The following is a 21,453-nucleotide window of genomic DNA, read 5'->3' on the forward strand; positions in this document are numbered from 1 at the left end:
CCGCGTCGGGCTCTGGGCTGATGGCTCAGAGCCTGGAGCCTGCTTCCGATTCTGTGTCTCCCTCTCTCTCGCTCTCTCTGCCCCTCCCCCGTTCATCCTCTGTCTCTCTCTGTCTCAAAAATAAATAAACGTTAAAAAAAAAAATTAAAAAAAAATAAAATAAAGCTTCTCGTTGGGGCAGGGGGCTCCTGATGTGGGAGGATCTGCCCCCTGGGGGGTGTCTGGACAGGCTGCTGCACTGTGTGTATGTGGAGTGTGTGCTCATGCACGTGCACAGATGAGTCAGCCATTCAAAATTCACTTTTTCACCCAAATGATGCTCTTCACACTCACATTGAACACGTTGTGTCGCTGATAGACTTTAGCATTTCAAAATTTATGGGGTTTTGGTTCTGTTTAAAAATTGATTTCTGGGGCGCTTAGATGGCTCAGTCGGTTGAGCATCCAGCTCGGGTCATGGTCTCGAGGTTTGTCAGTTCAAGCCCCATGTGGGGCTCTGTGCTGACAGCTGGGAGCCTGGGTCCTGCTTCAGATTCTGTGTCTCCCTCTCTCTCTGCCCCTCCCCAGCTTGCACTCTGTTTCTCTCTCTCAAAAATAAACATTAAAAAAATTTTTTTAATTGATTTTGGGGGCACCTGGGTTACTCAGCTGGTTAAGTGTCCAACTTTGGCTCGGGTCATGATCTCACGGTTCGTGAATTTGAGCCCCGCATTGGGCTCTCTGCTAACAGCACGAAGCCAACTTCAGCTCAGGTCATGATCTCAGGGCTCGTGAGTTTGAGCCCCGTGTCAGGCTCTGTGCTGACAGCATGAAGCCTGCTTCTGATCCTCTGTCCCCCTGTCTCTCTGCCCCTCCCCCTCACACGTGTGTGCTTTCTCTCTCTCTCAAAATAAATGAACTTAAAAAATGGTTAGATTTTTTTAAAAAATTGATTTCTAACCTAATTGCATTGTAGGCAGATAAAATAATGTGTATGACATAGATCCTCTGATTTTGGCTCAGACTTTCATTTTGTGTTTTTGTAAATGTTCCATATACACCTGGAAAAATGTTTCCTAGTGGTTGCGTGCAAAGTTCTATGTAATTCTCCTAGTCTCCTACCATGTATACAAACCATCTATATCCTATATATTTCTGCCTCCTTTGTCCATCGACTACTGAGAGAGGTGTGCAGGAATCTCCACTTCGACTGTGGGTCTGGTAGCTTCTGTCATGTTGACTGTTTCGCGTTTGAGATGGTACTATCTAATGCTGTTTGTCACACCTTCATCTTCGTGGTAAACTGTTCTATCACCTCTAAATATGACCCTCTTTTGCACTGTAATGATTCTTTTGCCTTAAAGTGCATTAGTTATACAGATATCACTCTCCAACTTTTCTTTTGGTGATTATTGTATTTTCTTTTATTATTAACCCTTCTGTGTCTCATATTTACATTTTTTATGAAAAGCATACATCTGGCTTTTGTTTATAATGAAAACACCTGTGTCAGTAGGATTGTATTTAGCCTTCTGGAATTGAAGCACCCCTCCCCCGATGGTCCTCCAAGTAGAAGTTTATTTTCCCCACACAACAAGGCCCAGAGAGAGGCCCCCCCCCCCCGCCCCCAGGTTGGCCTGGTGCTCTGTGAGCCCCTCACCACTTGTACTCAGTGTGTGGCTCACATGGTCTCAGGACATTCTCTGACCTCCAGGCACCAGGCTCATGTTCCAGGCAGGAAGGGGGGGGGGGAGAAAAGATGAAAAGTTAAAGGTCAGCCCAACAGGTCCTGAGTGTCCCAAGTCTCCATCTCATTGGCCAGGACCTGTTGATGGCCCACCTAGTACAAGGGAGCTGGGCCCACCTTAAGTGCTGAAACACAAGGAGTTTGCAGAGCCTGTCTGCCTCTGATGCTCTGCCTCTTCCTGGCCTCATCCACCTGACCCTGGCTCCATCCCCAACTGGGCTTCTTTATCCTCATGCCCCTAAGCAGCTGCACCTCCTGGTTGCAGAGAGGCAGAGGGAGCTCAGGGTGGGACATGTGGTAAGCACATTTGGTGGCAGCTTTTGCTGGGTCCCTGGGATAGGACAGTGACTAGAATTACAAGCACAACTTCAGTTGTCCTGGAAAGACTTTCTCACAGGGGCTTAGCAAGGCTGGGTCTGTGGTCATGGATTGTCATGGATGCCGCCTCTGGGGTGGCTCAGGGCTCTCTTCCCAAGGGTAAGCAATGAGCCAGATGCTTCCCAGCGTCCTGCCTGGTGTGGGACCACCAGGAGTGTGCTGTGCCCAGTGGGATGTCAGCGTGTCCTACACAGGATGCACTTACGCTGAGGAATCATTGTCGCTTCTCTGAAATTCATACCTGTTTAGGTGTCCTTTATTTTATTTTATTTTATTTTATTTTATTTTATTTTTTAATGTTTACTTATTTATTGAGGTGGGGGGTGGGCTGCACTGTCATCACAGAGCCTAATGCGGGGCTTGAACTCATGAACTGTGAGATCATGACCTGAGTCGAAATCAAGAGTTGGACGCTTAACCAACTGAGTCACCCAGGCACCCCTAGGTGTCTTGCATTTTATTTGCCAAATCTGTCTCCCCAATCCTGTGGAAGGAACAGCCCACCCCACAAAACTGTCCCTGGGGAAGGCCAGCTACAGGTAAATCCTCAACAAATGCAAATGGCTCTGTTGGGATTCAGCATGGGGTCAGCATCTCATTCTGGCTATCTCTCTCCAGGCTGCTCCCCTAGGAAGTGTGGGCGGGGCATCACCGACACCGTCATCACCAGGGATGAAGCCCAGAGGATTCGCAGGTACCCAAACCTTTTCTGTCCTGAACAAGTGTGAAAGTGGGGCTGGGGGACAGGAAGCAGACAATTACTACGAAAAAGATGATTTAAAGAAATTCATTTAGAACTCCCTAAGAATTTTCTTGTATGCTTCCAAGGGCAAAGGTAGGCTTTTCCAGTTTCCAGGAGCGAAGGCTTTTGCCCTCAGTCACGTGGCTGCTGATGGAACCTGCCAGCAGCCTAACCACTCTTCACGGGAAGTGGTTCTGACCTGTAGAGGAGGTCGGGGCAGTGCTGCTTCTGTGAGCGGCTGGCGGAGCCCTGGGACACCTGTGGAGAGCAGGTGGTCACTAGAGAGCAGTTCAGTCTCTGTGCTGAGACTGGCTAGGAATTAGCCCTTTGGCCAACTAGCTGTGACTCAGGATGGGGCAGGAAGTCTTACTCAGGTACAATTGACACTGGCTTTTCCTTTGTTGGGATTAAAAAAAAATTTTGATCGTTTATTCATTTTTGAGAGGAAGAGAGAGAGAGAGCGCGCGTGCGTGCACGCGTGTGGGGGAGGGGCAGAGAGAGAGATCGAGACACAGAATCCGAAGCAGGCTCCAGGCTCCAAGCTGTCAGCACAGAGCCCGACACGGGGCTTGAACTCACAGTGTCTGTGAGATCACGACATGAGCTGAAGTTGGACGCTCAACCGACTGGGCCACCCAGGTGCTCCTAACAACAAGATCTTTTTTTAAATTTTTTTTTTTTCTTTTTTTTCAACGTTTTTTTTTTTTTATTTATTTTTGGGACAGAGAGAGACAGACAGAGCATGAACGGGGGACGGGCAGAGAGAGAGGGAGACACAGAATCTGAAACAGGCTCCAGGCTCCGAGCCGTCAGCCCAGAGCCTGACGCGGGGCTCGAACTCACAGACCGCGAGATCGTGACCTGGCTGAAGTCGGACGCTTAACCGACTGCGCCACCCAGGCGTCCCCCTAACAACAAGATCTTAAGGCTTTGATTTTCCAACAACTTGTTCAGACACAAAAGCTGTTTAGACACACATGCCAAGTGCCCAGTGGAGCAGAGTCTGACCCTCGAGCTGCCTTTTGCCCATGTGCCCAGGTGAGGGTCCCGGCTGCCTTCTGCCCGTGTGCCTGGCCCAGGGTCCCGGCTGCCTTCTGCCGGTGGTGTGCCCAGCTGAGGGTCCCAGCAGGGAGACGGTCCCCATGCTTCTACATAACAGTGTAGGGACTTGTTGGGCAGGAGTCAGCGATATTTCAGGGGCTGATCTGTCCCCAGTACAGCTTCCTGGTAGGCTGTGATTGGTCTGTAAAATGCTCTTGCGTCTCCAGTGATGTGGATGGTCCTGTCAGATGCAGCACAGGCCACCATGGGGCCTCTACCTCCTGAGCTGGGGATTGCAAAGGTGTCCCCCCAGCCTTTGATGACCAGGGGGGGACGTGTCAGCCCAGAGGGACCCAGTGGGGGTAGTTCAGCCTATTTTAGTGGGCACCAGCTCTCAGTGCCAAAGGTGGAAATTAAATTTAAGCTCAGTAGTTTCTAAACTGTGTCATATATAATTAACAAGACCATGATGAAATATTGCCATTTTCTCATTTGGCTTTGCAAATTGAGTCCTTTGGTCTGAATGTGTGTTTATATCATAAACAGTAAATGATCTGTTAACATTGCATTAATCGTGCTGGTTGTTACTTGCCCAGCTATATCATAGACTATTCTACCGACTAAATCCTGACTTACAATGACCTTTCCCCACAGCATAGCCGAGAAGGGGCTGTCCCTGGGAGGATCTGATGGAGGGGTGAGTTCCTGCTTTAGTTTTCTTTCTACCCCTTTAACTTGCTCACCATCCGAGGGACAGCAGCACTGGATTTGCAGGGCTCTTGGGTACCCCCTCCCCCCACGCCACATTTGGTGGACATGGGAGTGTCCCCTCTCTTCAGGGTGAGTCACAGCAACCTGCTCCAGATCTCATTCGTATTTCAGACACCCAGCTGGGGGCAGATGGACCTGGTCGCAGGCAGTGAGCTTAGGGGGAGTGAGTTAGGAGCCCAGTGAGGAGGGTGACAAGCCCTGGAAACAGGAGAGGCTGAAGTGGGAGGGCTGCTGGGAAATGGTGGCAGACACACTCCCCAGGCCCCAGGCAGGAGGTGCCCACAGACATGGTGTGGGCACCGTCATCTGTGAGGTGCAGGGGGCTCAGGGCTCACATGAACGACTCACCCCCCCGGAACCTGGGGATAGGACCTTATTTGGAAAAGGGTCTTTGCAGATGCCACTAAGTTAAGGGACTCAAGAGGAGGTGGTTCTGGACTGGGGTGGGCCCTAAGTCCAATGGCGAGAGAGGCAGAGGGAGATCTGAGGAAGAAGAGGAGAAGCCACAGGAAGATAGAGGCAGAGGTGGAAGGATGCCGCCACAAGCCAGGGGACGCCTGGAGCCACCAGAAGCTGGAAGACGCAGGAGGCACTCTCTCCTAGGGCCTCTGGAGGGAGCGTGGCCCTGCCCACACCTGGATTTAGGACCTCTGGCTTCAATAGCTGTGACAGGATAAAGTTCTGCTGGTTCAAGCCCCCAGTTGGTGGTGATTAGTTACAACAGCTGCCGGGAACAGGCGGCCAGCACTGTGTCTCATCTGCCTCCTGGGCAGCCTCTGTCCCTGCGAACCCTGCACGTCAGCTTGCCTTCCTGTGTGGCGTCCTGAACGTGGGTCTCCTCACCCAGTGAGTGGAGCTGTGGAAGATCAGTCCCCTCTGCATTGTTTGGTGATCCCTGGATTATCGCCATTACACGGACCTGAATCAGTCTACATGTTTGAAAGTCCTGGGAAGATTAGTTTACAGACTTTGGTAGAATTTCTAAGTATTTCTCTGATGATCTGCATGGCGTTATTTTATTCTGCAAACTTTTACCTGGAAATTAAGCTCCTTTTATTTCTGTTTGATTTGATTCAGAGGGAGCATTTATTAAAAACCCATTTGTGCATGGACTCATTTCTTATTCATTGTTGGGCATTCCCCCAGGAAATTGTCTTGTGGCAAATTATCAGATTTGATGTCTTTAAGCTCAGTTAACATTTATTTTTTTTTAATTTTTTGTTTTACATTTATTTATTTTTTGAGAGACATAGAGAGACAGAGCACAATCAGGGGAGGGTCAGAGAGAGAGGGAGACACAGAATCCAAAGCAGGCTCCAGGCTCTGAGCTGTCAGCACAGAGCCCAACACGGGGCTCAAACTCACAAACCGTGAGATCATGACCTGGGCTGAAGTCAGATGCTTAACCGACTGGGCCACCCAGGCACCCCTCAGTTAACATTTATTAAGCTCAAATTATGTTCAAACCTCCGGGCTGGTTGCGGTATCAATGAGGAAAGATATAGTAGCTTCCCAGACAGCATAAAGATGATTTGTCCTGGTGACCACTTCTCCTAGATACGGGGAAGGGCCCACAGAAGGGAGTGCACAACACTTTGGCCATCCTGTAGAGAGGTATGACTCACTAATTCCACTCCTAGGGATTTCCCAAGAGGATGAAAGCATCTTGTCCGCCAGTGCTCAGAGCAGATTTGTAATAGCCCCAAACTGGAAACAGGCCACGTGGCTGTGGCATCCCGGACCACGGAGTACTCCTTAGCAACAAGGACGGTGGACGTCTGTAGACACGAAGGCATGAGCAAACCACAGAGAGGTGATGCTGAGTGGAAGGAGCCAGACCCAAAAAGAGCGTATCCCACATGATTACATTCACAGATAATTCTAGAAAGCGTGAATCTGTCATGGCAGGAAGCATATCAGTGGTTGCCTGGGTGGGGAGGGGTGGGTGGAGAGAGGCAGGAGCAGGATGGTAAAGGGGTGCAAGGACATTTTGGGATGTGGTTGTTATCTTGGTGATTGATGGTGGTTCATGGGCGTGTGATGTGTGGTCCCCTTACACCTCAACAGGGCTGAAGGAGGGAGGGTGGGTGGGGTGTGATTCAGCTGCAGGAGTTCACAGACTGTGGACTGTTTTCAGAAAATCGGACTAGGCAGGAGAGAACGAGATGTCCTATATGTACCCTGGGCCCAACTTTCTTGAAACCCAGCACTGCTCCCTGGCCCAGGGCGAGCATAGGCTGGATCTCAGTGGTCTGCGTTTACCTTTGGCGACTTTCAAACCCCGTCACCCTGTGCTCTGTGCACGTCTTTTCCAGGCGTCCATCCTGGACTTGCACTCAGGAGCCCTGTCTGTTGGGAAGCACTTTGTGAACCTGTACAGGTGAGAGCCCAAGAGGGGCTGCGACCCTCTCTGTGTGGTATGACCTTGCACCCTTGTGCAGTTCTTATCTGGGAAGTGGGAGGTGTGGCCCTTCTCATGTGCAGGGTCCCTGTTCACCAGCTGCAGGGAATAGTCTAGTGCTACACCCAGGGAGCGCTTCTTGGGAAAGCAGGACCTACTTGAGGCCTAGGGACAGCTAAAGGAAGTGGGGGGGCAGTGGTACCCGCCAGGCTCTGGGGCCAAGGGGAGCTGGAAAGAGTCAGGGGTACTCTGATCCTCCCTGAGGCCAGGAAAGGAAAGGGATTCTCCCAGCCTTGCTGAATGTCACCCTCACTCTGCTGGTATTGACTTCCCTGCCTTTTAATCACATAGTTGTCATTGTAGAGGGAGCAGTTAGGACAAGCTAGTTTTCAGGGACCTACTGGTTAGTTGGAGGAAACACTGAGTTTAAAGGAAATAAGGAAAAGATTTAAATGTTATATAATAAAACGTTAACAATAAACGTTTAATGAAATGTTGCATTTGTTAATACTGTTTTTTCGCAGATACTTTGGAGATAAAATACAAACCGTCTTCTCAGAAGAGGACTTCCAGTTGTACCGGTGAGGAGGAAAGGGGTGAGGAGGTCAGATGTGGAGGCAAGTGCAGCGGGCGGAGTGGGGAGGGCCGAGGGTCGGTGTGCCCAGGAGCCCAGCCCAACCGGGGGCGGAACCCAAGTGTGCCCCGCCCACCGGCACTGCCCACCCACCACCTAGACCACACCCACCCCGCCCACCAGGCAACCCCACCCCATCCTCGTCCCGCCCACTAGCCCCGGCTCCACTCCACTCCATCCAGTCCACGCCCACCCACTGCCCCCGCCCACCACGCACCCTAGACCACACCCACCCCGCCAGCACCGCCCACTCAACTCAATCCAGGCCACGCCCACCCCTGGCCTGACCCACCCCGGGCCTACGCCAAGCCTTCCCCACCATTCCCCTGGCCTGGCCAGGCCACGCCTACCCCCTTGGTCCCGGTCACACTCACCCCATCATCACCCTGTCCCCTTCCCCCTGTGGTGTGCCTATCCACTTACACCGGCCTAGTCCAAGCCTGCCTCTGACCACACCTCCCAGTCCGTGGCCCACTGGTCACACCCATCCAATCCACGCTTCGACCACGCCCTCAAAGACCACCACCCATCCACGCCCGCCGGCCACGCCCCAGCAGCGTCCCCTTTCAACCCCGCCCCCCCCCAGCCCCCCAGCCCCTGGCTTGTCGTGGGCATGTTGGGAACAGAGGGTCTCACGAGAGGTGAAATGCACCGTTCACTTTGTTGGAATCCAGGCAGGTGGATGAAGGGGTGGTACCTCTCTGCCCCCAGGAGGCCAGGGATCCCAAACCCCAGCGAGTGGCCGCAGAAATACTGAGGGGAGGCGGGGTTGTGCGGACTGGTCTACTCTCCCGGCTCCGAGGTTTCCTTCTTCCCCTGGCTCCTCTCCGGCCCTCTGCGCAGTCAGGGCAGAAGTGCGGAATTCACCCGAGCACGCTTTGTGCTGGTGGGTAGTACACAGGGCAGCCGCCTCCGCAGCTGTGGGTCTAGCCAGGCCATGGCCCTCACGCCACCCAGTGGAGGCTGCGTGTGCCCCTCGGCCCAGGGCTGTTCTCTGGCCTTCATGACAGCTCACGGATACGGAGGCACATCCAGCCTCAGGGGGGTCCAGCAGCTCTTGTAACCGCCGTGCAGGGCTGTGCCCACTCCCCAGTCACACCACACATGCCAGTGCCACCCGCACTCGGTGCCCTGTCAGACACAGCCCTCCTGTCCTGGCAGCTCCCCCGCTGGGGCAAGGTGTTCGTTTGTTTTTGTTTTGTTTTGTTTTGTTTTTTATCTTGGGGAGAGGAGAAGGGCAGAGAGACAGAGAATCCCAAGCAGGCTCTCCGCTGCCAGCACAGAGCCTGACTCTGGGCTCCTTCCCATGAACCGTGAGATCATGACCTGAATCCGAAATCCAGAGTCTGGCTCTCAACCGACTGAGCCGCCCAGGTGCCCCAGGAGTGTTTTTGTTTTTTACTTAAAACTTTTAACTTGTAGATAATCAAGACTTCCATACTGTTTTGAGAACTAGCACAGGGAGACCCTGTTGTACCCTCCACCCAGGATCCCTGACTGCAACTGCTTCGTGTGAGAGTAGGGTGTCGCCCCCAGGATGTGGCACCATGCCACCTTTTTGTTCAGATTCCCTGCTTTCACCTTATTTGTGTGAGTGTGTGCAGTTCTGTCCCCGTGTGGGTCATGTAAGGGCCGCCAGTCACGCCACCGGGCATCCCGTCCCCACGCGGCCCCCACTTTGCCCTTGTGCGCCCTCAGCTCCAGCACCCATCCCCAGCCAGCAGCCAGCAGGCCTCCTGGGCTGGAAACACAGCTGCCGCTTCCCCTTGGTCACGTCTCCAGGGAGACAGCTGGAAAACAAAGCTGGGCTACTGGTCCAGAGAGAAGTGAGGGGTCGGATGAACTCTACACATGAATAGTAACGGCAGTGAGTGGTGCACTTGATCCCTGCCATGCGCTAGTGACCTCACTTGGTGGCTGTGAAGTCTGGGCCTGGAGCACGACAGGGTCTCCTGGTGCAACCAGCCGGGCACTGGTGGTGCAGGAGCCTCAGTCTGTGATTACCCAGTGACCAGTTAACGTCGTTCACCATGTTACCGTTTAGTAAAAAGTGTGGGTCGGTATTTTCACGTTCACAAGGTCGATGAAACATATGAATGAACACCGTGAATGAAGGGAGAACAGCAGATTTCTGTCTCATTTGAGTGTGAACATGCAGAGAGGAAGGGTGTCGGTCACCTCTGTAGTCTGGAAGGGCTTGTGGTCGCACACAGAACCCAGGAAGGGTTGCACAAATGAAAAAGAGTTTGTATTTCTGGAGAGAAAACCCAGTCGGTGGTTGCACCCAGAAGCATGCGTGCTGTCGCTGGGCACGTGGGCACTGGATATGACGGCTCCCAAGAGGCAGGCGATGCCCCCTGTGTTCTAGTGCAGCTTAAGGTTTAGTAAATGAGATTGGTAATTATCAATGAAGAAAGAGGGAAGGAACCAATCAGTTTCACACAATAAACCAATTGTTAAATAACAATAACTAAAAAAATAATGAAAACTTTTCAAAATATGTTGTTGAAGAGTGTTGTCAAGTAGATGGCAGTGTTTAGGGAAATCTTTTTTCTCATCTTGTCTATTCTATGGTTAAAAATAACTGAGCATTTGGAGACATGACCAGAATATTACCAGCACGAGATACCAGTGTGATCTAATTTATGGTCTAGATCATCACAGAGCACATCTGCAGGGTGACAGAGCAGGGTTTGGGGGACCTCTCCACTGCTGTCTCCCACACAAGGATTCCGATAATTCACAGAAAATGCAACGCTCCGTCTGTGGGTCTCACAAACCTGGAAGGAGAATGGTGGCTGAGATGGGCTATCTGGCCAATGTTCAAGGCAAACATTTGGTCTGAACCGTTCCCCGCACCACACCTCGGGCTGTTACACTCAGGACCACGTCCACATCGTGTCCTGGACTCTGAGTCACCAAACCGCCTTTTCTGGATGTGCCGAAGATAAAAACCACCAAATCGCTTCCAGACTTTTCTCAGCCACCATCTGTGTGCTGACATCAGGGAGAATACGCAGCATGATATGCACAGAAGCCAGAACCATGAAAGCTGAGGACTGTCCTGGTGGCCCCGTGGGAGCCGTCGCCACAGCGGGAACCGTCGCCACAGCGAGAGCGTCGCCACAGCGGGAACCAAGAAGTGGAAGGCCAGTGTGCCCCAAGTGGGCGGGGCTCTTTCTGGCTCTGAGGTGGAAATGTTGAGTTGGTGAACATAAAAGTGAGGAAAACCAGGAGAGAGAAGCAGAAAGTACTGCAGAAGCTGAGAGAGGAAGCTTGTGCGTGGAGTGAAGCTGGGATTGATTCCAGGAGGAGCACCATCGCTTTGTCAATGCGTCATCCACACCGTGTGCTGTTTGGTGACAGGTGGAAGAATATCATGAGTCTCTAAGTTCTTTCAGTTTGTCGGACTCTGACATTTGGCTAAACTCTGAAATGCTTTGGGCCTTGAAGGTGAACAAAGATGAAGAAACGGAGCCCGCTGGATAAGTGATGTGCTCATAAGTACTTTTTATGACTTGGGTGATAAGAGCTACTGAATGCATATGTCCCTCCTATCCCATGGAGGAGTCCGAAGAATTCTGAACATAATTGTTGGTCCAGCAGAAGTTCCATGGGCATCAGCAATGTTAGAATAACTACTTACTGAGATGAGTTTGGGGGAGCCCCACCCCAGGAAGGGTCTAGCGCACCCCCAGTTAGTGCCCTGCCTTGTGGGAGTGCCCTTGAGCACGTGGTATGCATGTCGAAACATCATTATCAGTGGTTTGGAAATGTTGGAATGATTTATGTCCTGTTGGGCTGGAGCTCCATCATTTGTGGTCCTAGACCTAGTTTACCATATATTCTGTAAGTGTGCACACAGGTAGGTACCTGTGTGTGCACATGTATGTGTGTGTGCACACCTGTACATGTAGGCGCGTATGGGTGTGTACACGTACGTACGTGTATATGGGAGCAGGTATGTGCATGCGTAGATGTGTGTGGGAGTTAGTGTGTTTGGTGTGTGTACGTGTGTGCGCATGTGTGTGGGCATGTATGTAGGTAGGTACGTGTGTGCACGTGTGTAGACATGTGTAGGTAGATGGACAGCAAGTGCATGTGTCCGCCTCACAGGTGTGGCTCAGCCTGTGTAGCGCTGCTCCCCTGCATCCTGGCCTCCCAGGAGTCGGCTCCCTGGGGCTCTGTGGAATGGGCCGTGCAGGTCAGCAGTGGTCCAGGGAGGGTGGTGCCCCCACCACGAATGCCCGTGTGGTGAATTGTGCCCCGTGGCACCTCGCCACACAGCCGCGTGTGTAGGGCTGGGAGCCCAGACCCCTGGACGTGCCAGGGAGGGGCTGGTGTCTCCGGGGGCAGCACCCCTCTGCCGCGGCAGGAATGGCCCGAGCCCCTGACCACATACGGTGCAGCTCTCAGACAGGGCCGAGGTCGTCCTCCGGGCCTCTGTCGGGAGCACGTGCACCCTGTGCAGAGGACCGCTCGCCCCGCAGCCGCCTGTCTGTCCCCGCAGACGGGGCCCCTGCCCTTGGCCATGCCCCAAGGAGCCGGTCCTCAGGGTTCCTGGCTCTGCACACGATGCGCCTTCACACGTGCGTGGGCCGCACGTACGTCTGTCCATCTTGCTGCTTTCCCACAGCCGTGTCACTCTGTAGCGTGGCGCTGCGTGGGCTCCGTGGGGCCCGTGGAGAATCCTCTCCTCTGAGGCTGCGCTGCTCCTGGGTGACGCCTGTGTCCTCTCTACAGGGACGTGCGGCAGAAGGTCCAGCTCACGATCGCCCAGGCTTTTGGCATCAGCGCATCTTCGCTGCACCTGACCAAGCCCACGTTCTTCTCCCGCATCAACAGCACCCAAGCCCGGACGGCACACGACGAGTATTGGCACACGCACGTGGACAAGGTGGGCACCCGCTCTCCAGCATGGGCCCCGGGGCTTGTTCGTGGCTGCCCGAGCTGCCCGCCCGGGTTTCTGAGTGTCCACTGCGGCCTTTCTGTGGTTGGGGTTTTACACATCTTTGTCTCTGATGCTCAGGTGCGTCCCGAACCCCGAGGATGTAGTCGGGGGGGGCGGGAACCTGTCCCCAAGTGATGGTGAAAAGTGCTTTAAGAAGTGGTGGGCACTCTGTCCTCTGTGGCCGTCTCCACTGGCGCCATAAGCTTCACCACGTGTCCCCCGGGCAGCCTTCTGTTGCCCCTGCAGCTGCAGGTGGCCTCTCCTCGGGCCTGCCTGCCCCGCCCCCATGTTCTTCCTCTTCATGGGAAGATCTCTTGACCACTCTGGACCCTCTGGATTTCCCGTCCTTGCTCTGCTCTCGATCCGTGATGTTGACCAGCTGCAGGAGGAGCCCGTCCCTGCCTGTCCTGCAGCCACCCCACCCCCCACCCCCCTGCACACCCACAGTCTCGGCATGCTGCCAGGGGAGACCTGCCTCGGGAGACACCCGAGGGCTGCCATGTGCTCAGGTGACCCAGGACACCCCTCGTGTCCCTAGATGCTAGAACAAAAGAAGCAAGTGGAAAATACCCAGAACCGGGGTGAGTGATGAGGCAGGTTGGGATGCACGCTTGCAGATGTGGCTTTGGCTTCAAGACCAGCCAGACGCCTAGTGTCTGTTTCATCTCGACTGAGCTGATGGAGGAGGCACCATGCATGGCTGCGAGCACTTGCGTGTGGTTAGTGAAACTGAGGACCCCGACATGTAATCGGCTCAAGCCAGTGTAAACAGAAGTGGCATCTGTGGCCAGTGGCTCCCGTGTGGGCCCACGCCGCTCTGGGGCTCCACCAGATTCAGGCTGGGAGTGTGGGGTTTCTGGCTTCCAGGTGGCAGGCACCATGTGCTCAGATCCGGCTGTGATGGAGCCCCATCCCCCTGCACCTCGTGGCATTGGCAGCTTTTGACCCATTGGTAACCACGGTCAGATCATCATTCGGGGACAGGGTGAGACCTTTGGTGTCAGGTGATCACAGACACTACAGAGGCAGAAGAGGGTGTTCTGGTGCTGAGGGAAAAGACGATGTATGCGGAGGACAGACAGGTACTTCCAGCACAGAGAGAAGGGGGCCCCATGCGTGGGCTGGAGTCCAGGAGGATTTCCTGCACAAAGGAAGGACAGCCGTCCACGCACCAGGAAGAGTCGGTTCAAGAGAAACACGCCCTGGCCGCGTTCTCGAAGATCATACTCTTCAGGCGGGAAGAGACAGGCCCCGGTGACAAGTCGGAAGCTGCAGGCTCTCCAGAGGGGTGCTTAGAGCCAGGAGGCCACAGAAGGGTCTGCAGGAGCCAGGGCAGTGCGAGCAGCCAAGGACCGCTCACACGTGGGCATGGCGAGAAGACGTCCTCAGACACAAGAGAACTGGACCGTGGCACCTGCTCGTGATCCGTGGGGCTCCTGTCTCTAGCTCAGGACAGACTCCCCACCAGAGCCCACTGCTTCCAGTTTCCTCCTTACCCAGGTCCCGGTTTTCACGTGAGCTTTGGGGGGATTCCTGTGTAGCATCTGGGGATGGGTGGGTATGAGAGGGTCAGGCTCCTGGACCCTCCTGCTGTACCTGGGTCTCTTTTAAGCTTATGTGGCTCATGTATGCTTTCAACTCATGTGAGGTTCACTGCTGAAGGTGTTCTAGAAGCAGGCCCTGGGAGATCGTGGTCTCCCATCACCCTGGTGTTTGGTGAACGAATATCAGTTAAGGCGAAGCCAAGATGGGCTCTTGGTGGGGTTGTGGAGCCAAGCCCAGGTGTGTAGAATCCAGCTTCATGTGGCCTGGTGCAGAGGGCACAAGGTGATGTGGGGTCTCCGTCACCACAGCAGCCTTGCTGGTTGGCCACCTCATGTCAGGAGATGACTGTTGTCATGGTGATGGGGGTAAAGATGGTGGCAGGGGAGAAGGCTCTTCAAGCTGTGGTCAGACATGTCGCAGGGGGTTGGCCCGGGGCTTCTGCGTCCCGTTCCCATGATGCCTACAGGTGTCAGTAAAATCTTGTAAGACTGGCTGTCAACCCAGCAGCTTAGAGGCAGGGGTTGGACTGTGCGTCAGGGCTGGCGGGGTGACGTTTCAGACTAATTCTTAGACTCTTCCGTTACTGTTCCTCTCCTACCCCAGACTTGCTAATTGAATGGTTCATCAGCCTGGAATACATTGTTATGTGATTAAAATTCTTTGCACAAGAAAAGTGCATCTCTCACTAATTCCGTTTATTAATTATTAAAGCTCTTTGTTCTGATCTGTGTCACTGAAGCCCTTGGAAATTACATCTTCCTTTCATATTACAGTTAGCTTCTCCTCGACAGCCCGAGGTTTTAAACCAAACCCTGAAGGTGTCACATTGAAAACAACGTGTCTGTGCGGCAGCCCTGGCCTGCAGTGGCTTCCAGGGGTCGCTTCCATCCCCGACTTCGGGGCATCTGAGGAAACAAACGATAGCCGCCCCCTGTTTCCATTCCTTCGTCCAGGCGGGAGTGGGGGTCGATTCTCAGAGGGTCCGTGCTCAGACGCACCCCTCCTCTGCAAACGAGCATCTACACAAAGAGGGTCAGACACAAAAGGACAGATCCCGTGGGATCCCATGGCTATGAGGTCTCTAGAGTTGTCAGAAGGATCGGCACCAGGGGACGGGGGGCAGGGGTGAGCGTGTAATGGGACAGTTTCCATGTGGGAGGTTGGAGTTCTGGAGACAGACAGGGGATGGTAGCACAACAGTGAGAACATGCCTGCTGCCCCCTGGGCTGTGCACTGAGGTGGTTAAATGGTAAATTTATGGCACGTGTTTTTACTAGAGTTAAGAACAAAGGTTGGAGTCGTCCAGCATCTGAAAGAGCGACAGCACTTGCCGTTGCTGCTGGTGCAGGAGACTGGCCCTGCAGGTCAGCGATGACGCTGCCACCGTCCCAGGAATCGCTATGGTGCCGGCTTGTCTGCCCTGCGTCCTGCACACGCTGCCTTTCCGGAAGACAGCTGTCCGGGCGTTTGAGCTGTGCCAGAGTCCCAGCAAAAACACACGACCGTGGGCTCAACCAAGGTGTTTCTGAAGTCAAGAAGGCAGTGAGCGGCCTCTGTTAGGTGCACGTGTTGTATGCTGACCTCTGAAGGCTGAGAGCGGTGTCCTGGGCTTGTGTGCCCCACGAGCACCTCGATGGTGACGCGCTCCCTCCCCTCTGCCCACAGGTGACCTATGGCTCCTTTGACTACACCTCGCTGCTCTACCTCTCTGACTACCTGGACGACTTCGGCGGAGGGAGATTTGTGTTCGTGGAGGAGGGGGCCAACAAGACAGTGGAGCCAAGAGCAGGTAGGGCCCTCACGCGGCAGCCCCAGGCATGGGCAGATGCCCAGCGATGCTGCGCTTGCCTGGATGCGTCTGCTGGTCCTGGACACCCAGGGGCCCCATCGCCCACGGTCGCTGCTGCCATGGCACAGCGGTTCCCAGAGCCCGCCCCTCCCTGCCCTGTAGTGCACTCCCCAGAGGGACTCAGCAGCTCACGTGAGGTGATACTCCCAACCTGACGATGTTGATAACAGCGCTGAGCACTGGGGCTTGCCTCCCCGGACACAGTGTGGACACTCAGCTGCCCAGTGAGCAGGTGCTGGGCAGATGACGTGTCCCTCCCTCTGGCACTTGTGGGGAAGAGGGGGGACTCACAGACAGACCCGGCCACTTGGCTCCAGCCCAGGTACCTCGGACAGCGCCAGTGCCGTCCACCTGCTGCCGCGTCTCACCTGTGCCTGTGGCATTGTCCTCACCTGCTCACTGGGCTCCTGCCAGCTGGGAGCTCGGTCAGGCCAGTGAGGGTGCCCACCTGGCTTGGCCAGAATGTTCCTGTCAGCCATGGGGCAGTCCCCCAAGCCGGTGGGTCCAAACTGCTCCTTGTAGTAGCTCTGAATTGGACACCAAGTGGCTTGGAAATCAAAAGGCATAAAAAAGAAATTAAACCGCTCGGGGTTTGCTCTCCTCCCTCCATGAGGTGAGCACAGGAAGAGGTGTAGACCTGGGCTCAGTCAGTGGGCAGGAGGGGCCCTGGACACCCTGCAGTTCCAAGGCTTTAATGGATAAAGAACCAGAGAAGCTTCTGTCACTGAGGCTGGGTGTTACATGCACATGCTTTTGAGAGGTGCCCTTGTTGTCCCAGAGAAAAAGAACACGCAGGATTACAGACACTGAGTTTCTCTCACACGCTTGGTTACTCAGTTGCTGAGTCCAATCTCTAAGTTGTTTACTGAAGAGTGTAAAAAGCCAGAAAGTACCTTTTTGTGAATACTGAAATGTTTTGTGTTTATAGAATTGGGTGGGCAGTACAACTCGATGCACCCCTGGAAGACATAGTCCTGGAGGATGTGGCCTTGGGGCACACGGCCCTGAGGGACATGGTTCTGGGGGTCGTGGCCCTGGGAGACTCTCCCCTGGGAGACCCACTGCTGGGGGACGCAGGTCTGGGGGACGTGGCCCTGGGGGATAGGTTCTAGAGGACGTGGTTCTGGGAGGCATGGTCCTGGGGGACATGGCCCTGGGGGACAAGGTTCTAGGGGATGTGGTTCTGGGTGACGTGGCCCTGGGGGACATGGTTCTGGGAGGCATGGTTCTAGGAGACGTGGCCCTGGGAGACAAGATTCTGGGGGATGTGGCCCTGGGAGCCGCACCCACCAGTATAAATGTTACAGGTCTGTCTTGCTCTTTGCCTCGTGTGGTGAGTTAGCAGCGCTGGTCCCTGGACAGATGGTGATTTCATTCTCTGCTAATAACTTCCTTGTGGTTCTGATACGAGTGGCCTGCCACTGGGTTCTTCAGAGCATTTCTGTGGTACCTACTCTTACTTAATTACTATGGACTTTTCACCCGTCAGAATCAAGTGTAGGGCTTACCTGCTGGTTGGACAGGACAGAGGGGCTCAGGATTGTGCAGCCGGTGCCGTACTTTTCTCTAGTTACCACACCGGCACTTGATGGGGTCTGAGGGCCTCTTTCCAGGTGGACAAGATGAGAGGCAGCCACACTATTTTATACGATTGACTGTGTGCTGTCCCTGCCTGGGGCTCAGCGAGGTACATTCGTCCCCACAGACATCGTGGGAGCTGTCGTTTGACTCTGGAGAGACGCACAGCAGCTCACCCACCAATGAGACCAATTTAAATGTTATGGTTCTTGCTTTGGACAGTCTCTCCTCTCTTGTGGAAATTCACAGGAAAATACACACAATAAAATACACACTTACATTTTCCCACTCATTCGATCTTTCCAGAACCCTCACTCTTTTCCATAGACCTGGGTTTCCAATGGGGACCATTTTTCTTTGGCCTTAACACTCCTAGCCCCATGGGTCTGCCGGCTGTGGCTCTTCTGTAAATGCCCTCATTTCACCTTTTCTAGCATATTTCCACTGGCTGTGAAATTCTGGAGTGATAGAATTTTCCTTTCTCTGTAGAAACATCATTTTATTTTCAGGTTCCATTCTTGCTGAGGGAGAGTCGTTGTCAGGGTCACTGTCCCCATGGTCACTGCCTTTTTTCTCTGCTGCTTCCAAGATTTTCCCAAATGACTCATTTCATCTGTTTGACTGTGATGGGCCTCCGCGTCCCACTCGAGGTTGGCTACACCGATTGGATTGGATTGGATTAAAAGCCAGGTTTTCACGACTTTGGGGAAAGTTTGGGTCATTGTTTCCTCAAGTTCTCTTTTTCTGTCCCAATGTTAACTTCTTCTGAGGCTCCAACAGCATGAATGGTGGAAGGCTCTGTATTGTCCCAAGGTCCTTTTCTCTGCTCTTCAGCACCTCTGTCTACAAACTGTGCGGAAATGCTGGAAGGGACACGGAGACCCCTACTGTTACTGTGCGTCCACAGACACTTGAGAACTGCATCTGTCTACATGGGCAGAGGGGGTGGATGGGCATGGGAGGCCGGCGGCCGCTGTGCAGACAGGCCTGGCTGCTGTCCCATGTCTCAAGTTTGAATCAAGAGACCAAGGACAAGATGTGTTTTAAAAATGTAAGTCTTGGGGTGCCTGGGTGGTCAGTTGGTTGAGCATCCAACTTCGGCTCAGGTCATGGTCTCACGGTTGGTGGGTTTGAGCCCCGTGTCAGGCTCTGTGCTGACAGCTCAGGGCCTGGAGCCCACTTGGGATTCTGTGTCTCCCTCTCTCTCTGCCCCTCCCCGACTTCCACTCTGTCTCTTTCAAATAAACCTTAAAAAATAAATAAATAAATGTAACTCTCAGAAAGTGTGGTGGGTCCGGATTGCTCTGGGAAAGCGTTTCCTTCCCATGGGGGTGGCTGGGCTGGTCCAGAGGAGGGGACTGCACTGTGTGTGAGTTCCAGGAGCCCCCAGGCTCACACTCATAGGTTTCCTGTGTGTTCACCATTTCTTTTGCTCTGTTGTTTCCAAACAGAGCCCGGTTCTCTGTTTACAGCTAGAAAGCAGGGCGTGTCTGAGGTGGCTTCTTCTCTCCTTTGCAAAGATTGCGGTCAATTTGCAAGTATTGATGGAAGCAGTCAACTGTCCAGCAGTGGCTTTGTGGGTTTTTTTATTGTTTTTTGTGTTGTGGGTTTTTGTTTTGTTTTGTTTTAATTCTTTTTATCTTAGAGAGAGAGAGCATAAGCAGGGGAGGGGCAGAGGGAAAGGGAGAGAATCCCAAGCAGGCTCCATGCTTAGTGCAGAGCCTGACACAGGGCTCAATCAATGCCACAACCCTGGGCTCATGACATGAGCTGAAATCAAGAGTCGGACACTCAACCGGCTGAGCTGTAACTGTGAAGGGAAATGTGGTTGTCATGGGGCCTTGCCACGCGGCCAGAGCATAGTACCTGCTGAATCTCAGGTTCCTCCGTCATGGCTTGGTAATGGTCAGCTCGCTTGTAGAAAATTCTATAGTGCTGTGTGCAAGGCCAGTTAAAGACAGAAGCAGTTGAACAAGGAATTGTCTGAAAATGGACAGGTTGGAAGGGCCCCTACTCTGGACTCCCAGAAGCTGCCTTTCCCTAGGCAGAAAGGTGAAGACCATTTATCTCAACTTGAAGGGAGCTGACGAGGCATTGGGTGTTTTGTCTTGACATATCTTTCTTGATTCTTTGGTAAGACATTGCCATCACTCTCCAGGGTTTGGTTTTGTCTGACATGGGAGTAGAACCTGAAAGCCTGTGAGGGGTGGGCCTGGGGAGGTCACGTGGCCTGTCGGGGCACCCTGGACGGTGCTGGCAGGACCTGGCCCCCACATCTGGGCCCACCCACCACAAAGAGGGCCAGGGCGGGGGCTGGGGTGCCCCTCACGCATGGAGGTGTCCTGCTGCAGCCGTTCCCATGGTGGGTACACCTGTCCTATTTCCTGGTTTGCTGTGTCAGGGCCGGCCATGTGTGTGGCCTCCGGGTCACTTCCCTCTTCTCTCTTCTGTCCTAGGCCGGGTATCCTTCTTTACCTCAGGGTCCGAGAACCTGCACCGTGTGGAGAAGGTCCACTGGGGCACCCGCTACGCCGTCACCATCGCCTTCACCTGCAACCCCGACCACGGGATCGCAGACCCTGAGTTCACGTAGCCCTCCTGTTCACGGTGCCCTCCCGCTGGGAAGCAGCCACACTGAACAGAACGTCCTCCTCTCCCCATTTCAGCCCATTTCCTTTGAACAAGGTGCCTTATGAATCACCCTGGATTTTGATTTCCTGATGTTTCGATCATTTGTCGTCCGTAAGTAAATTAGGGGGAAGCAGCTTTTCACCACCAAGCACTGTGTGTTTGCTTCGGCGTGCTGTTGACATCAGGCCCAGAAGCTAGCAGCGACCCTTCCCCAAGAGGGGATCCCGGGGCCCTGGGTGGAAATTCCCATTTGTGAACAGATAATCATTTGCCTGGGCCTCATCCAGATTCATCCGCCGAAGACTGACTTTTGAATGTGGATGATGCCATGACCTGTAGAGAAGGTCCAGTGAGTGCACGGCTCTGGGAGACACGTTGGGGGCCGAGGACCTGAGACATCAGTGATGTGAGTCCCTCCTGACGCGGCATCTTCCAGAAACCAAGCTGGTCACACCCTGCAGGAGCCCCGGTGATGCTCTGCATAGGAAGGCAGGGTGTGGGGTAGGCCAGGTGGGGCAGCGGGAATCGATTCCCCAGACGGCACGTATAATCTGGGGGAGCGCCGGCAAAGTACAAAGCAGCAGATCAGACATCGTGACGGTGGATTGAGGCCAAGCAGAGGACAGGACACCAATAAACTAACCGTCAGCTGAACCTCAGGCCCCTAGGCTCCAGGGGGCCGCGGGGAAGGAAGGAGCGTCACTGATTGCTCGTCCAGACCCTTTTGAACTGACTGACGTAAATACCGGTGTTCAACTTGATCTTGAATTTCAGAAGAAGTGAGTGTAGGGCTGGCCCACTGCCCTCCCTGAATCCAGGTAGCCCCTCCCTGGGCAGGGGCTCTGCAGGTTCCTGTTCACCGTCCCAGCCTCCCACCTGCCCTCCGTTCCCCACTTCACCCCCACCAGCTGTGTGCTGTGCCCCACAGAGTGGCAGGGGAAGGTCCGCAGCCGGTGACCAGAGCGGGTGCCCGAGCCCTGTTCCCCCTGCAGCCCTGCCCTGAGCTTTCTTCTGGGTCCACACCTTGGAGGCCAAGCAGACCCAACAGAGCTGGGGGTACAGGCAGTCCCTCATCCTGAGAAGGCCTCATGGTGGGCATGATGGGTGACGTCCCAATCCCTGTGGACACAAGAGGCGGGGGTTCGTGATCTTGCCCCAGTCACACAGCTGGCCGGTGCCAGCTTGAGCTCTCTGGGTTTCCCGGGC

At 54.0% G+C, this 21,453-nt stretch overlaps 1 protein-coding gene across 2 annotated transcripts in view; it reads left to right on the forward strand.

Moving 5' to 3' along the window:
- The window catches only part of OGFOD3 (2-oxoglutarate and iron dependent oxygenase domain containing 3), a 22,866-nt gene extending 2,471 nt beyond the window's left edge, over window positions 1-20,395 (forward strand). Inside the window, exons 3-9 of one of the 2 annotated variants that reach the window (XM_049635414.1) lie at window positions 2,723-2,798; window positions 4,542-4,584; window positions 6,974-7,038; window positions 7,584-7,640; window positions 12,437-12,590; window positions 15,855-15,978; window positions 20,073-20,395. In XM_049635414.1, the coding sequence (XP_049491371.1) occupies window positions 2,723-2,798; window positions 4,542-4,584; window positions 6,974-7,038; window positions 7,584-7,640; window positions 12,437-12,590; window positions 15,855-15,978; window positions 20,073-20,209 (656 nt within the window). In that variant the 3' untranslated portion in view covers window positions 20,210-20,395. Of the gene's footprint in view, window positions 1-2,722; window positions 2,799-4,541; window positions 4,585-6,973; window positions 7,039-7,583; window positions 7,641-12,436; window positions 12,591-15,854; window positions 15,979-18,450; window positions 18,820-20,072 lie in introns of those variants that run through there. The other variant, XM_049635415.1, reaches the window with a different exon arrangement.
- Window positions 20,396-21,453: the final 1,058 nt, after the last annotated feature.

This window comes from Panthera uncia, chromosome E1 (assembly GCF_023721935.1).
Source record: "Panthera uncia isolate 11264 chromosome E1, Puncia_PCG_1.0, whole genome shotgun sequence".
NCBI classification, from domain to species: domain Eukaryota; kingdom Metazoa; phylum Chordata; class Mammalia; order Carnivora; family Felidae; genus Panthera; species Panthera uncia.